The sequence below is a fragment of the Oncorhynchus masou genome, chromosome 21 (assembly GCF_036934945.1).
Source record: "Oncorhynchus masou masou isolate Uvic2021 chromosome 21, UVic_Omas_1.1, whole genome shotgun sequence".
NCBI lineage: Eukaryota > Metazoa > Chordata > Actinopteri > Salmoniformes > Salmonidae > Oncorhynchus > Oncorhynchus masou.
In genome coordinates this window covers 32965936-32983991 of record NC_088232.1, presented here as the reverse complement: position 1 = coordinate 32983991, position 18056 = coordinate 32965936, and the positions used below count along the sequence as shown (strand labels likewise).

General features: G+C 45.1%; 1 protein-coding gene across 1 annotated transcript in view; it reads left to right on the top strand.

Annotated features, from left to right (window-relative positions):
* LOC135508178 (kinesin-like protein KIF26A) overlaps positions 1-18056 on the top strand; it is a 139475-nt gene that overhangs the window by 99147 nt on the left and 22272 nt on the right. The window contains exon 5 of the mRNA XM_064928199.1: positions 16922-17114. Coding sequence (XP_064784271.1) covers positions 16922-17114 — 193 coding nt within the window. The remainder of the gene's footprint in view (positions 1-16921; positions 17115-18056) is intronic.

Sequence of the window (18056 nt, the reverse complement as noted above, 5' to 3'; positions counted from 1 at the left end):
GAGGGAGATACTGTTAAGGCAAATGCAGAAGGGAAATGCAGTGTGTTTGTCCGGCTGTGTTCTGAGTGACAGTGGAGATCTGTGTCAGGGATAAATTGTCAGACAGATTAATGCTGAGTGGAGTTGCGGAGTGGCTTTACTCTGCTCTGGGCTGGACCTGTTGACTAGGGGATTTAGAGACTGAGTGGACGAAGGCAGGGGAGTGGAGTTCTGAGCCTCACACACTCTCTCACACACACACACAGTCAGCATGCTCGGGGTGATGCTCCAGACCGCCAGCTTCAGGAGGAGGAGGTCAGGACCTGTGGAGGGGAGCACAGGACACACAACCACCATGGGAATCAAGTAAGTCACACACATATCAACTCAGGGCTGGAGGAGATCTTAGTTTAGATGGGCGATGCAGCTGCAGTGTTTGAGTGTTTGCGCTCCTCATGTTAGTGCTGCAGTCCGTGTGTAGTGTTGATGTTGTGGTGTAGTTGTTCTGTGTGATCCCTGAATCCATGGTAAAAGGGTAATGGTTTGGTTGCTGAGCTTCACAGAGATGGATGTTTCAACAGATGGGAGAAAGTGAGTAGAATGCTTAGTCAGGAGAGAACACTGTTGAAATGCAAGTTAAGCCTCAGCTTTATTATGAAGAGAGTAAGCGGAGTGGAGATGCATAGTTAATGCTAGCTTCTGTGTTGAGCATTGCCTGACTGGCAGGGATTTGTTTAGCCAAACCTTTAGTTGTATTGTTGTTGTTTGTCCTTTTTTTTTTACATAGAATCTGTTGATTATTAGCTGTTGAACACGTTTAAAGCCCTAAATAGATCAATAGAAGCTCTGGAGAGTTGGTAGATGATGGTTGGTAGAGGATGCTTTTGGTCTCTTTGTTTACTATCGGATAAAATACCAGCTGGTATTTTCCTGTCATAATCAGGCTATCAGCCTGCTGGGGCTAATGTCTGGCAGTGGAGAGCAGAGCTGAGCAGCCGTAGCAGCAGCAGCAGCAGCTGAGCCTGGAGAAGGGACTCTAGCCCTATAGCCTCCGGATAAGGCCAGGTGTGAAAAGCTATCAGGGTCCTGTCTAGCGTCATCAGTGGGGAGGTGTTGATGGAGATCCAGCCTAGACCCACCGCCTCTGGGATTTGCAGCAGACCAGCAGGTAGGTCCCTTCCTCTCCTGAGGGGCCTACTACTACCACCCAGTCTAGCACCAACCAGATGGATCACCCACCCACATCCCTTCTACCCCAATATCACACCTTCCACCCCTTCCTCAAGCCCCTGTCTATTGCCCACACCTCTACCCACCTCTCAGATTCATCCCCAGTTATAATGTCAGATGATAGATCCCCTCATTTGCTAATTAATATTTTAGGTTTTATTTAGTATTGGCAGCTTTAAATAGTTTTGGTTCTTGTTTTCTTGGAGGAAATTTGAGGGTGCTAGGTCATCTTCAAACAACCCGAGTGTATCCCAAATACAGACTCCCTCTCAAGCCAGTCGTACTTCCTCTGGCTGTCCTGGGCAGTACAGTCTGCTGCACAGTGGAGATAGCGCCACCTCATCAGACCATCAAAGAGGAGCTCTACCACCCGTTACCACTGCTGTGGCATAGACTGGCTCTGCCTTCCCTTGGCGCGACTCTGCTGTGCCCCCTGGGTGTCTGTGTGAAGGTCGGTGTTGTGACGGCCATGGTGGAGGAGGTTGTGGCTGTCACCCTGCATGGTAAACACATCAAGAGAGAGGACTGGTGTAGGGGTGAACAGAGGGAGCTCGAGGGCTGTGCTCTGGGTCCACTGTGAGTTGGCTGTTTGAAGGGAGAGAGACCCCCGAGGAGCGCGCTGACTACCACCATGTCTACTTCCCCTAAACTCCTGAGTCAGTAAGTCTGGTTGGCCTGGCCCACTCACATGGGGAGGGGGGGGGGGCTGACAGACAAAGGCTAAAACGCTGACTCAAGGCAGAGCTATGGCTAACACTGGGTCATAGAGAGCTCTGTATGACAGGGGGGGCAGTGGACAGGCTGTGGCAGATCCCTTTCACACAGGGGGAAACGAGGGAATGTTAGAATGGAGACCCACTACCCTCTACATCCTGTGTGCCTGCCACTTGACATAAGAGTGTCTTTGTCTCTTCGTGTGCTGTTGGTGATGATCTGAAAGGCCAGGTTGTGTTTGACGGTGTGTGGGCAGGAGACAGACTGTGGCCTCAGCATTTAGGCAGTACATGACCAGGCCTGCTAGGCTGTTCCTCAACCCACGACCAGCCAGGACTTCACAGTTCATTCACACAGACGATGAGGCCACAAACGGAGGGACATGGGAATCCTGCTGGGCTGCAGGGATCTGGGAATTAGTTTTCAGTGTAAATCTCTATGGCATCCCTCAGTTAGAGGTATCATGTGAATCTATTATAATTGTTCTGGAGACAAGAGAGAAAAGCTGGAATAAGAATACAATTAATTAATTGACCAGTAGCTGCCTGCATGGAATATGCGTTGAAGAATGTTATGACCTATTGTCTCCCTGTGATCCCTGATCCCATGAGCTCACTCTGGCTTTACTTCCTCAGTCTGCAGAAACAAGATGGCTTCCGGTGGGCTGCTGTGTTTCTGTGTCCTCCAGACCCCTGCTCCACACTGTCAGCCCTGTCTGTCCCAGGTCCCAGCCTTGCACTACATATGAATAATTCATATCTGCTTAGGCCTAATCTGTGTGAGTTGATTTCCCCAAACTGTAGTTCTCTATATATCAGACCAAAGCAATTCTTATTCACACAAGGATAGAGAGCCATTTGGGGGATAGAGAACAAGAGACCTATTGTCAGGCCAGACAGTTAAGCTTTTACCTCATCATCACTAACAGAGTGAATTGCTCTACCACTGCTCCACCAACACCTCTCTACTGTCCTCCTGCTCCTCTAGCTGGCTCGGGGGCTCGGGGGCTCGGGGCCTGGCTGACTTTACAAACAGCTGTAAAGAGAATGATACTTCTCTGCAGAGAGGAAACCAAGTAAAGCGAAAGTGGACAGGGATTGTATTGACTGTGATTGTCTACCTCCACTATGGGAATGCACTTACGTACATCTCTTGCTGTTCTTTGAGCTTGCCTTGGCTGGTCGCTACTGTTGTTCTGCTACAGGGTCCTCTTTGTGTTGCGTAACACTGGTCATGGTTGGAGTTTTGAATCAGAGATGGGACAGTGTCTCTTATTCTTGGTAAAGGATCTAAAATTGGATCAACATAAAAACAGTTGTGGGAACACGGTTTATCTTGTATTTCTGTTTACAGCCTGCCTGCCACTGGCTCCATGCAGACTGTCTAGGTGTAGTGGATTATATAGCGTGTAATCAGTTCATGACCCAGCACGTGAGAATCTGCTTCAGAGCTGACTATGTGACTTTGAGTGTGTGTAGGTGTGTATGAGGATGTGTGTGTCAGTAGGCGACATTGTGAGTGTGATTTAGTGTGTGTGTGTGTGTGTGTGGGGGGGGGGTGAGTTTGTAAACCTTTTATTAACCTGAATAATACTGTAGAAGTCACTGACCCCTGGCTCTTTTTTTACAAATGTCTACATCTCTAGCCTCATGTGTTGGTTTGGTACAGCTCTGTAGTCCTTCTCTACCTCTCCTTAGCCTCTCAAAATAGCTTTGTTCAGAACCTAGGAATTCCTCTACCCTTGTGGAATCCCAAATCCATTTCACTGGACTTTGATCCCTCATGTTTTCCAAGGGGTGCATATTGACTAGGATGTAGATGGCAGATTTAGGAAGAATTTCATCTGCCATCTACAGTATATCAATGTTTGAATCCCTCCCCTAGATTTGTTGACTAATCTTTCCCAAATGTTCACAGCGGCCCACGGGCTCGACCAGGACTGGTCGTTGTGATAGTCTCGACGTGGAGGAGAGCAAATAAATAATTGCTTGGTGTCTTACCCTGGCCGGCCCTGATTAATGATGTAGAGAAGTGGAGCAAGAGAACTCTCTCTCTCTCTCCGATATGTTGATTAATAAGGAGATGAGCAAGTGTCTTCAATAGAAAAGGCATCCAACATGAATATTAGATGTCTTGCTCTCTCATGATCTCATCAGATATGTTTTCTCCATTGGTCAGTGGAATTGATTATTGGAGATATAGTGAAATGTCAATCAGCCAATGACAGCTTGATGTTATTGTCTTCTTGGTATTGAATGAATGTTTCACATGATCTGATATGTGAGTGAATACAGAAAGTTTTCTTTACAGTAGTTTTGCTCTGAGTAAAAATGTGCTCTTAAGGCTTACAGCGAAGATATGGGTGAGTGAGATTCAGCTCAGGAAGTGTTGGGAGTGTCATTTCATTCCACATACTCTACGACCTGTGAAGACGACATAACAGTGTGGTGGAGTACCCGGGAACAGCGTCGGCGAAGCAGTGGAAAATATTCTGCAGGAGATGAAAGTAGCTCTTGATCTTTGTTAGTAGTAGCAGGGGTGGGGATGCTACAGCCCAGAGAGAAGGAGAGAATATCTTCATTATCATCTGTCACATGCTGCATCAAATCAGGGGGGAAACACTATGTTCTCCAAACTCAGCAGCTTACATCAAATCAGCATGGTGACTGTATTTTCTCCCTTTCCTCCCAAGCTTCTCTCCTCTCCTGGTGTGACTTTAGTAAATACGCTATTGTCAATCTGTAGAAGATAGATTGTCCTACTGTATGAAGTCCTGTTGACTCCACTGTAAAGATGTTCAGCTCTCCTCCAAGGCCCTGAATTGTCTCTCTATCTCATTGACTGACTAATAAAGGCTGTTGAGCTAAAGCCCTCTGCTTGGACTGCCTCACCAGGGCTTAAGCAGATGCTCGGAGAGGCCACATTAGCACAACATGTTTGCAGAGGCCATTAAGGAGGCAATTTAGGAAACAATAAAACGAACTGCAAATGGAATTATATTGTACCTTCCTCCAATCCCTCCTGTGGCCACCCTAAGCCCTCCTTAAGCCCATGGCTTGGCTAGAGGGGTGCTTGGCCTCTCAATTGGATGGGGGTTGAGTGCGAGGGAAGGAGGGGACCTTAGGGTGTGGGTATGTCTGAGTTCTGGGCTTGACTTCTGGAGACTTTATATGCTTTATAGGTAGTGGGGGAAACACACAGGCACAGGAAGCTGTACCAGGGAGGAGTTTCAGCTCACACATCGCTTATAGAAACCTGGCTGCAGTTCCATCAACACACCCTCCCTCATCGCTGAGGGGTTATTAACCTTGGCATCCTAGAGTCTGTTTCATGCTACATTCATTGGGATTGATTCTTTTAGCATCGTTGGCATAAACCTCTTCTCCTTGATCTAGTATCCAACAAAATGGCTCCAGGACCTAGACAACAGGAATTTGTTGAAACATTCTGGAAAATGTGTCTTCAAATTTAGATTAAAGTCAAACAAAGTTGAAAAAAGACTGGATACAAGCAACTGACAACGTCTACCTGTGCCCAGTGCAACACAGAACCAGGAGTAATGACATTGTAATTACAATGTTTTCCATTTAGTCTCCAACTGTTTCATGTATTTTAGGTCAACAGGGGATTTCCGTCTTGGTGCACTTTGGAAATAAAGCAATTCCAAATCATTTTTCTGTTTCTTTCTCAGGCATAACACTATTTACCTCCACTCAGACAGCCCCTCACTGGCACTGGGCCAACTCAGGGACCAAGACCAGGCTATACAGAACACCGTACATAACATCTCCTTCATTCTTCCTCTCTCACTCCTGTGGTCCCAGTCTGTTTTCTACCATCTAGTTCTCTCTCACCTATTTCATCTCTGTTCTCTCCATCATTTACCCTCCTCCCCATCTTTACCTTGCTCTGCTTTTACACCATATTCCTCTGTCCCACTGTATTTTCCTTATTCCCCCTATTTGTGCTGAACCCCTGTTCCTATCTCCCTCTCTCCCCCCCCCCCTCTCTCTCTATCTGGTTGCCTTAATCCTTCCTACCCCACATCACTCCACATGAGGTTTCACTTGAATGCTAAGGAGATCATGAGAGATTGTGGTGTCTTTACACATTTCTGCTTTACCCAACCAAGAGGGTATATCAAAAAATATGAAAGATATTTGAGCATTATCGTGCAACAATATGTGCCAACAGTCTGTATATTTCGCTACATCCACAATAACGTCTGCAGTCAGCACACATATAATGCCCCATTTGGTGTTCTGTCTACAAGGCCAGACATGTGGTTTTGTGATGAGGTAAACAGGTTATTGGTCAGGTAACAGGACATCACATTCATAGCTGCCTGGTTGGCCTGCCAGGGATTCATCTATCTATTTCTGGTTAGGCTTTATAGAAACTCAGTAAGCCCTAGCCTAGAGGTATTTGTCCACTTCCTCCCAGATGCTGTGTGGACGAGCCTAGGAGAGAGAACCATCCCTTTAGACCACCATTAACATGGACTGCGGGATGGAAGCAGGCGGTCAGTTAAGAGGTAGAAGCTTAAAATTGCTAAGATTTGATGGACAGTGAGATAAGCCTGTTAGTTTTCCCCTCCGTCTTAATGTTCTGCAGAAAGCCGACTGGAGAGACAGACACTCCTCTCTAGTGACCAAGAAGGTAATGATCTAGCGTTGTTAGTTGAAGGGAACCTGATGCAAGAGAGGAACAGATAGGTATAGTGTGTAAAAACAGAGATAAGAATAGAAGTTTGTGGCCTCAATGAACATTTAACAAATTCTGTGAATTTACTTTGATGAGTTGCCGTTTTAGGCATGAGTTTAATTTAGCGAGATGGGGTTAAGTAGAGAGGAAAGAAAGAAAGGTTGAGAAACACCAGAGGAATATTTATCCTGGTGGTGCCGTGATTGCACTGACGTTAACATCCCAGCTAGAGAGGAGGCAGAGTTCATGGCCAGACTAAACCATGGCGACACATTGTCACGTCAGCCTTTTCATTCCCGCCTCCAATTTGAGAAGTGGACATGAACAGTGCCCTTTCCTTCCCTCCTCCCATATGGGGGCCCAGGTAACACTAGCCCCCGCCACACTATACAAGCAGCAATTTTCCCACATCCCTTCAGGTTATTTAAAGAGCCCACTCTATGCAACCCACAAGTAGTCAGTGTTGGGGCTAATGAATGTATTTATACATCACCCAACATACATCAGGAGAAACTGTCCCTCGGTGGGACCAAAGATTCATGGTGAATTGGATGAAGTCTCTGGTCCACTGAGATATAGCTAGCTACCTCAATTCCCTGTGGTGAAATACTTGTTAAGGTATGTGAGTGTTTTGCCTGTCCTTAAAGTGGCACCCCAGTTTAATTTTCAACTCATTTAACACCTGATTTAGTTAACAAAAGTCACATCTCAGTAGGTGGTCACGGTAAGTCATGACGTAGCACATACTTTGGTTCTAATTTGATCCTCAAGCAAGGGGGAGGCCGATGACATCACGACTTACCACCAGATCAACTCCTTGAATGCCCTACTCCTTGAACTTCGCAGTTGTGTCTAAAAAACACTATTTTGCAAAAAAATAGATACTTTCTTACCCTTTAGTGTGTGTACTTTATGGTATTTATACTTGGGATATCGCTTTTCAACTGTAAAAGTTAAACAAATCGCTGGAGGACTTCTTTAATGATCAACCTGATGACCCTGATACTAAATCTTGGCGTTGTGCAGTGGTGTGTTCTGTCTGCTGACAGACCCTGGCTACACTATGACATCATCTCTATATCCAGTCCCCTGCCCAAGCCTGTCCCGATGTCATCTCAGCTTAATCAGAGGAAGGCTTAGTGATGGTCTGTCTGTTGGGTCAGTCTGGATGTGACCTGGTTCTCTGGCCATCCAGGCCACTGCAGAGATGCAGATGTTGTTTAATTTTGGCGAGCTGTTGTTGTCCTCAACACTGTCGGTGTTCTGTAGAGGTGGACGATTGGCGTCGTTTTAGTGCCCAGATGTGATGATCTAATTCAGCAGCCCCACAAACCCTCTGTTTCACCTTTACAGTGAGCCACTGTGTCAGCTGTCCATAGGACTTCATACTACATGCATGTATTTATTTAATCAGGGGAGCCCAATTGAGAAACGTGTCTCATTTGCAATGGTGGCCTGAGGACAAAAGTTCAATCAATACAACAACAAAATATAAAAAACGACAAGACAGCTATAAATACATTACATCAGGTTATGACAAGTTCTAATAGTCAATTGAAACAATTGCACTCTTCAGAGAACTCATTTAACCAAATAGTTTTAAACTGCCCTATCGGCACCAGAGAATCCAGGTGTAATTTGTTTTGTAAGGCTGTGATCTATGGGATTTAAGTGAGGTCCAGCCATCCTTCTGATACAGGATGCAGTGATGAGTATTAAAACTGTCACCTGTAATAAAGCGAAGGGCGCAGTGGTAGACGGCATCCAATGGTTTAAAAGTAGTGGCTGCAGCAGTCTGGTAAATGGTGTCACCATAGTCAAGAATTGGCAGGAAAGTTGACTATACAATCTGCTTCCTGCTGTTTAGGGAGAGGCTAGATCAATTTCTAAAAAATGTAGTCCACTTTAAATCTTAGCTTTTAAACTTTCGGTCTTTATCAATCCAAACGACCAGATATTTATAGGCAGGAACCCGTTCGATGAGCGAGCCATCCAACGAGTGAATATGTAGCCCATCTGAGACATTTTTAGAGAACAATATTTAATTTTGCCTGCATTAAGTACAAGTTTTAAATCAACTAGGGCTTTCTGTAATGCAACAAAATCAGATTGGCCTCTAACATAGCTTGGTCAACAGTCAATGCAATGTCATACATGACCGTATTGTCTGCATACAAATTAATAGTACAAGATCTAATAGATAGACCAATGTTATATATATAAATAGTAAAGAAAACATGTCCCAATACTGACCCCTGGGGTACACCTTTCATAATATTGAGGAAACGAGACTTGACACCATCAGAAAGCACACATAGTAGTATGTTTCTCTCACACTTATGGTGGCTAGGGAGATGCCCTCCAGCGGGGGAAGTCTTATTGATTGTTCCTTTAATTAAAAACACCTTCACTGATTGACTAACACATGCATGCAATCAATCCTGAACACATGTGGAACTTCTTTGTATGCTACCCATAAGCCAATGTTTTAGCCATTCCTTTCATTCATTACAAACCTAGAACCATTTCACCTCCAGACTCACCTGTTGAGAGCAGCCGAGTCCAGCAGGTCTGCTTCTACATTGAGCCAGGTTCATTGTGATGTGGTTGTTATCAATGTGTTGTACATGTACAGTCTGACTGGGGCGTAGAGCTTCCATCTTCATTCAGACAGACAGGAGCTTGGCTGCTGCTAATCACCAGAGAAGGCAGAACCACGCCGGGGAGGCTAATGCAGTCTGATATCAGCCCCAGTGATCTGATCCCTGCATGAATGGCCAAAGCACCGTTATCTTGTCTGGGGAGAAAAGAGGGGGAACCAGAGAAAGGCAATGTCTAGGATGGTAAATGGGGCCAACATGGTAATTAGGCTGGAAAAGGCCATGTTACCTAAAGAGCCATGGTGCTGGGCTGAGGAACAGAGACACATTTCCCCAAACAAGCTAATGGGTGCGCCGGCTAATGACTCTCCAGTCCAGAGGAATTTATCTTGCTAATTTGACAAAGCCTGAATAGGGGGCTAGGGACATTATTGACAACAGGCCAAACTGTGAAACAGCAGGAGGGCACCCACCTGGAGGCAGCCCCAAATATAGATGTCCATTCTGTCATTAACAAAAGCCTAGCAGAGCCTTTATTTCTGATGCCAGTGCTGCTCTTCCATTAATCTTACCATTACTCATTTCTATACAGTATATAAATATATATATATATATATATATATATATATATATATATATATATATATATATATATATATATTGCAATAGTTATCTGTCCAAAGGGTCTATACAGAGGGTGACGTTGAGGGGCTGGATGGACAGTTTGGCCCAATGGTGACTCCCTATACTGAAACCACACCAAGCGTGATCCCAATAGGTGAACATGTCAAAATGACCAATGTCCACATTAGGTTGGTCTTACAGTTATTGATCGCTCTCAGTATTGGTCTGAAGGCAGTCTGTGGATTTCTAGGTAGGTGGTGGCCAAGGGTGGGTGGGGTTTGCCTTATCATTGCCCAAAACACCAAGGTTTCATATGTGAAATGAATAGGATTTATCTCGATGTAAGACACTGCACAATAATTGTTGTATGCGTTATGGGGGTACTATAGATTATATATTCTAGATAGTTTTGTGTCTCACACTTGACTGTAGCTCAGATATGGGGCAGTGTGTCAGAAGGAAAGATCTGTAGTCACTGGATATGTCTGCTCAATGGCAGAGCCACTCTGCTCACCCTAATGATGTCGAAATCAGACTGACTATTAAACAGGACCAGAGGAGAGCTAAAAGGCTTGCTGGTAAATTGGCAGTTGTGGGAATACAGGCTACTTTCATACTATCTTCACACACTAAGCTTTCCCCTTTTTACCCTTGACCAGACCACTGAGTGAGTGCGTTGTCTGTCTCTGTCGGCCCTGAATAAATCTGCCTCTCTACCTGTCATCTGTTCATTGTCTGTGTCCTCCTCTCTCTCTTTCCATTGAGTGAAAGCATCGTTCAGCCAGCGTCTGATTCAGTGGTCTATCCATCTTCACACACTTAAGTATCTCCCTTCTTATCTGTCTGTCACTCCTTACAATTAATTACATTATCTCAACTAACTAATTACATCCTCAGTTAAAGACAAATACACACACACGCACGCACGCACGCACACACACACACACACACACACACACACACACACACACACACACACACACACACACACACACACACACACACACACACACACACACACACACACACACACACACACACACACACACACACACACACACACGTGCGCTGTAGGCATACTAACCTAATCTGTTTGAAGCAAAAGAAGAGAGGGTTCCTTTATGCATGAAGTATTCATGCGACGTGTGTGTGTGTGTGTGTGTGTGTGTGTGTGTGTGTGTGTGTGTGTGTGTGTGTGTGTGTGTGTGTGTGTGTGTGTGTGTGTGTGTGTGTGTGTGTGTGTGTGTGTGTGTGTGTGTGTGTGTGTGTGTGTGTGTGTGCGTGTGTGCGTGTGTGTGTGTGTGCGTGTGTGCGTGTGTGTGTGTGTGTGTGCGTGTGTGCGTGTGTGTGCATGTCTGTGTGTGGAGACAGAGAGAGCGACCGGGAGCAGCCAGCAGTAGCACACTGACACCTCATCTAGCTGTCGGAGGGAAAAGGGGCTGGGCTGAGAAGAGAGAGCGAGAGAGGAGAGAAAGACACGGCAGGACAGCTACCAGCATTTCTCCGGCAGAAGGAGCAGGATTGAAAGCCGGAACAGGAGTTCTCCCCATTCCCAATCCCCCCCAGCCCAGACTAACACGGGTTCTCTCTCCACCTCCTGGCTGTCTCTGACTGATACCTGCTGCCGAGCCCTCCTCCCTCAGCCTGTGGCACGGGGCGCAGGAAAGGACACAGCTATCAGGACTCCCTGCTACAGCCACACGGCAGAGATGTAACAGCAAGGATTACCTGGGAGAGAGAAAAAGAGGGAAGAAATAAACACAAACCAATGGCTATTGGATGAAAAGAGAAAAGGCAGTGAAAGAGGAAAAGACAGAAAAGGAGAGTGAAAGAGAGAGAGAGATCTGAGTAGGACTGTCTTGCCAGACTGCTGGAGAGCCTGCCTCTGTTGGAGAAATTGCATCTTTGAACTGAGACTGAACTTTTGTTTGTGGAGAGGTGTGGACACAGAACAGGCGTTTGTTTCACTGGAATATGTACAGAGGAGGAGGTGCTTCGCTCTACTCTGACCTCCTCTTCTCCTCTCCTTCCATCCTGAGAACCTGTCTGGACCCCCTGGACCTCCTTACTGGGACCACTGCTATCCACCCCATCCTCTCAACCCTCTTGTATTTGTCTCAGTCCGCTATGATGACGTTGGTTCCCCCCTTCCTCTGTCCCCTTGGCTCCTTACAAACCGCTGTGCAATCAAGTGGAAACCTCAGTGATTGCGATCGGGGGTAAAAGGGACACCCCTTGCCCCCGTCAGTGACGGCCCCGCCTCTTTCTGCTCTCTCCCTGCGTCTCTGATGCTAAAGTAATAGAGAACCCTGGACATGGAGACATGGACCCTAAAGTTGAACTTGGGCACTTTCATTAGATAATGGATTGGAAAGAGCTGTAAGTACTCTCTTTCTCTCCATCTCTTGCACTATCTTGCCATTTTATTAGATCATATTTTGGCACTATTGGACAATTTACTCTTCAGTAAACCTTCTTAATTTGCCATGTATGAAAAAATGTCAGAGGGACTGAGGCTTCTTGTTAACTGCCTACCTGCAGTGCTGTATTGCTTGATAATCCTCTAAACTGTCTGAAATGTGTTTGGTGTATGTGAGCATGCATTCAGATATTCAGACCCAAGGTGTGTACTGAAACGGCTTCATTAGAGAGATGGGTGTTGAACAGGTGAGCAAGCTGTAGTGGGTGAGGGAATCCGAGCCTCTCCTCCCTCTACGTTTTCCATTGAGCGCACACAGGCAGCTCCCTCTTACTGGGAAGGTGAGAGAGAGAAAGAAAGAGAGAGAAAATAGAAAGGGAAAGCCATGTGACAAGCAATTCATTTCCCCATTAGGGTGTGTGCATTGTTACAGAGGGGAGCGCTCACTGTTATTGCTCATCACCCATTGAGTGGTTCTGATGGAACAACAGAATTAGACACAACCCTGACTCTCTCTCTGCTCTCTCTCTCACCTTTCTCTTTCCCTCCTTTCAAATAGACGCACATGTCTTTTCTTCTCATTGTGTGACTGGTTTTAACCCTCAAGGTTACAGGCATACCCTGCAATGCCATATGGGAACTTAGAGGGACAGGGGAATAAGCAAAAAATGGGACCTGAGAGAGAGAGAGAGAGAGAGAGAGAGAGAGAGAGAGAGAGCCTTTGTCTTGGGCAGCAAATGTGTACTGCCATCACCCTGTCATACATGTGCAGACTGACATTTACACACATACACACACACACACACACACACACACACACACACACACACACACACACACACACACACACACACACACACACACACACACACACACACACACACACACAGAGAGAGAGAGAGAGCATTGCTGAGTTTTTCTTTCCTTTTCTTCATCTCACATTCATCTATTCCATCTCATTTTCTCCCTCACACTTTCCTTCTCACATGCTATCATACACAGAGACTGGTCCCTAGGGAGAGCCTCCTCCTGTTGCCCTCTTGGATATAATAATAATTTCATCAGCCAGCGGTGTGTTCCCTGATTGTGCTCTTAGGCTGTCGCTGCAGGGGGCGTGCTGTGCTGTACTGGGGAGGGGTGGGGCTGTCACTCCAGTGGGGTAGACGAGGGTATATTTTGATAGCCGCCCACCTTGTCCGGCGGAGCCCAGAGCAGCACTAATGAGCTCAGGCTGCTGGGCTCTCAGGCAACAGTCTCTCGCTGAGACAGACACACGTGGATGGACAGGTTCTCTCTCTCTTTCTCGCTCTTGCTGTAGCCCTCCCTCTTTTCATCTCACATTCCATCTTAATTTCTCTCTGTCTGTTCCTCTTGTTGACAACCATTTTTTGTCTCTTGCGACTCTCCAATTCTGAACTGTCTGTCTGAAAAGTGTTCAGTGCATATGAATTACCTGTAGATGTTCCTTTACTCTGACCTTGACCCTTAAGTTGAGGTGTGGTTGTAACTGACACACAGTAGTGCCATATAAGTGTGGCTTAATGTTACAGATTTACATAGCTGGTAATATTGCAGTTAGACTAAAAGGAATGTGTGCGTCTCGCTCTGTTGGCCTTGTGACCCATCTGTGCCACTCCAGCGCTAACACTGAGTCGTAGAGAGAGATAGACGGACAGAGTGAGAGGGAGAGAGAGGGGAAAGAGAGAGAGAGAGTGACAGAGACTTATATATATATTTGTATATATATATATATATATATAGAGAGAGAGAGAGAGAGAGAGAGAGAGAGAGAGAGAGAGAGAGAGAGAGAGAGTGAGAGTGAGAGTGAGAGAGAGAGTGAGAGTGACAGAGACTTATATATATAGAGAGAGAGAGAGAGAGAGAGAGAGAGAGAAGAGAGAGAGAAAGAGAGAGAGAGAGAGAATGAAGGAGAGAGAGAGAGTGACAGAGACTTATATATATTTGTATATATATATATATATATATATATATATATATATATATATATAGAGAGAGAGAGAGAATGAGGGAGTGAGAGAGAGTGACAGAGACTTATATATATTTGTATATATATATATATATATATATATATATATAAGTCTCTGTCACTATCTCTCACTCCCTCATTCTCTCTCTCTCTTTCTCTCTTTCTCTCTTTCTCTCTCTCTCTATATATATATATAAGTCTCTGTCACTATCTCTCACTCCCTCATTCTCTCTCGCTCTCTCTCTCTCTATATATATATATATATATATATATATACAAATATATATAAGTCTCTGTCACTCTCTCTCTCTCTCTCTCTCTCTCTCTCTCTCTATATATATATATATATATATATATATATATATATAGAGAGAGAGAGAGAGAGAGAGAGAGAGAGAGAGAGAGTGACAGAGACTTATATATATTTGTCGAAATTGGTGTAGTGAATTCTTTTTTAAAGTGGTGCGTGCATATGTATTCACCCCTTTTCCTATGAAGCCCCGAAATAAGATCTGATGCAACAAATTACCTCCAGAAGTCACGTGATTAGTTAAATGAATCCACCTGTGTGCAATCTAAGTGTCACATGATCTGTCACATGATCTCAGTATATATACACCTGTTCTGAAAGGCCCCAGAGTCTGCAACACCACCAAGCAAGGGGCGCCACCAAGCAAGTGGCACAATGAAGACCAAGGAGCTCTCCAAACAGGTCAGGGACAAAGTTGTGGCGAAGTACAGATCAAGGTTGGGTTACAAAAAATATCTGTAACTTTATATCCCACGGAGCACCATTAAATCCATTATATAAAAAAAATAAAGAATATGGCATCCCAATAAACCTGCCAAGAGAGGACCGCCCACCAAAACCCACAGACCAGAGAGACCAAAGATAACCCTGAAGGAGCTGCAAAGCTCCACAGCTGAGTTTGGAGTATCTGTCCATAGGATCACTTGAAGCCGTGCACTCCACAGAGCTAGACTTTATGGAAGATTAGCCAGAAAAAAGCCATTGCTTAAAGAAAGAAATAAGAAAATGTGGGAGACTCCCCAAAAATATGGAAGAAGGGACTCTGGTCAGATGAGACAAAAATGTGAGCTTTTTGGCCATCAAGGAAAACGCTATGTGTGGTGCAAACCCAACACCTCTCACCAACCCAAGAACACCATCCCCAAAGTGAAGCATGGTGGTGGCAGCATCATGCTGTGGGGGTGTTTTTCATCAGCAGGGACTGGGAAACTGTTCAGAATTGAAGGAATGATGGATGGTGCTAAATATAGAGATATTCTTGAGGGAAACCTGTTTCAGTCTTCCAGAGATTTGAGACTGGGACGGAGGTTCACCTTCCAGCAGGACAATTATCCTAAACATACTGCTAAAGCAACACTTGAGTGGTTTAAGGGGAATCATTTAAATGTCTTGAAATGGCGTAGTCAAAGCCTAGAACTCAATCCAATTGAGAATCTGTGGTATGACTTAAAGATTGCTGTACACCAGCGGAACCCATCCAACTAGAAGGAGCTGGAGCAGTTTTGCCTTGAAGAATGGGCAAAAATCCCAGTGGCTAGATGTGCCAAGCTTATAGAGACATACCCCAAGAGCCGTGAATAGTTATGCATGCTCAAATGATCTGTTTTTTTGTCTTATGTCTTGTTTGTTTCGCAATTATTTTTTTTTAGCATTTTCAAAGTGGTAGGCATGTTGTGTAAATCAAATGATACAAACCCCCCAAAAATACATTTTCATTCCAGGTTGTAAGGCAACAAAATAGGAAAAATGCCAAGGCGGGTGAATACTTTCGCAAGCCACTGTATTTCTCACTCTCCTCACCAAGTCTGTCTATCAGGGGACTCAGTGAATGGTGGATCTAGGGACCAGTCATGTTTTTCATGGCCCCCCTAACAAGCTTCACCTATATACCTGAGTAACATATGAAATAGCAGAACAACAATTCTATAATGAGAACAAACATTTCCATAGCCTGAAAAGGCAACATTGTGCCAGCCATCCTTACCTGTCATGTTCCTGTCATGTTCCTGTGTTGTTTGAAGAAGATACATTGATCCATTTAGTGTACATAAGCACCATGACAACCACCAGCTGACCTACTAATAACACAGGTGTCATGGCGGCTTGTCGTATGTAGAAACCTGCAAAGCCCTGCTGCAGAATTGGGCTTGATTGTGTCTTTAGTTCCATAGCAGTGCGTTAGCAATTGCAGTGCTGAAATTAAAGCATTTGAGAATTTTATGTTTGTACTGTTTTGAAGTGGAGGCCTGGAGCATTTTACAAAGTCTTGGCCACAGGTAGGGAGTGGGGAGTTGAAAGAGGTAGCATTGGGATTGGTGGCACAGCGCCCTTCTCCTGTCGACTTTGTTTACTTTGGCAAAGAGAAAAAGGAGCTTGTTGACCTTTCCGCTACAATCTCAGTGTGGCTTCTAAAGGCTCTGCACACCCTCACAAATGTCAACCCTGACCATTAAATCAATCAGCTGAATGATTATACAGCCCTCTCTCTGTTGGATACCTCACTATGGAAAAGATAAATGCCTGGTGGCCCCTATGAAGTTTATCTTCCTTCCTGCCCAGCACAATACAGACGACTCGCTAATGTGTATGTTTTTGAAGTTAGGTTGAACTCTTCTTGTGTTTGCTCCTCCCAGGGCAGCTCAGAAGCTGAACCTCTCGTCCAAGCGGAAGAAGCACCAGCCTCCCTCCCTGCTGCACCCCGGAGCCCAGGAGCCCTCCATCTACCCCACCAACTTCAGCGGCATCCTGCAGCTCTCGCCACCCCCCGCCCCGCCATGCCTGCTCCGCGCTGTCTCAAAGGTCAAGGAGAACCCTGGGATGGGAAAGGTAAGGAGCAACAGGCGTTGCTTGTATACGCAAACAGGCCTACAGTATGAACACACACGCATATGTTTATGAGTGAGTGACATTTAAATGGGAGAATGCACAGTGGCAACGCATTAGTACATAGACAGCCAGTCGTCTGGTCCAGTCCATACAGATGCAGACAGATAAGCCTGCTGGAATGTCATGAATTCACTCAGTTTGTTATGGCCGCATTCCTCCCTCTGAATGGACTACAGTTTGTGAGGGAAAGAAAACACAACACTTCAATCCAATTCACTTACCCAGAGTCAGATTAACTTGTGGATACCATTTTTATGTCTATTCTTGCAGTATTAAGGACATTAGCGGTAGTTTCGAGAACCAATGCTAACTAGCATTAGCTCAATGACTGGAAGTCTACTGTTATAGTAGCAATGCTACTGTACCTGAAGGAAGTTCCGCTAACTTCCTTCATACTGTATGCAGAGACATAAAAATGGTATCCACAAGTTCATCTGACTATGGGTAAGTAGAACAATGACAGAATCTCACAGTATCCTGGGGCGGCAGGGTAGCCTAGTGGTTAGAGCGTTGGACTAGTAACCGAAAGGTTGCAAGTTCATATCCCCGAGCTGACAAGGTTCAAATCTGTCATTCTGCCCCTGAACAGGCAGTTAACCCACTAGGCCATCATTGAAAATAAGAATTTGTTCTTAACTGACTTGCCTAGTTAAATAAAGGTAAAATAAATAAAAGCTAAACATTTGCAAATGCTACTGCAGTGCATTTCAGTATTAATTCCGATGTTCTTACACATCACTGCATTTTTTTATAGTTCTATTGGCTGGGATCTCTGACTACCAGAAGGGCCCAGTATTGGCTACTTTTTTGTATATAAAGCAGTTCTTCAGAGACTCTCCACTACCTCAGCTCACGTATCAACTGGAGATCAAGCAATTTTCA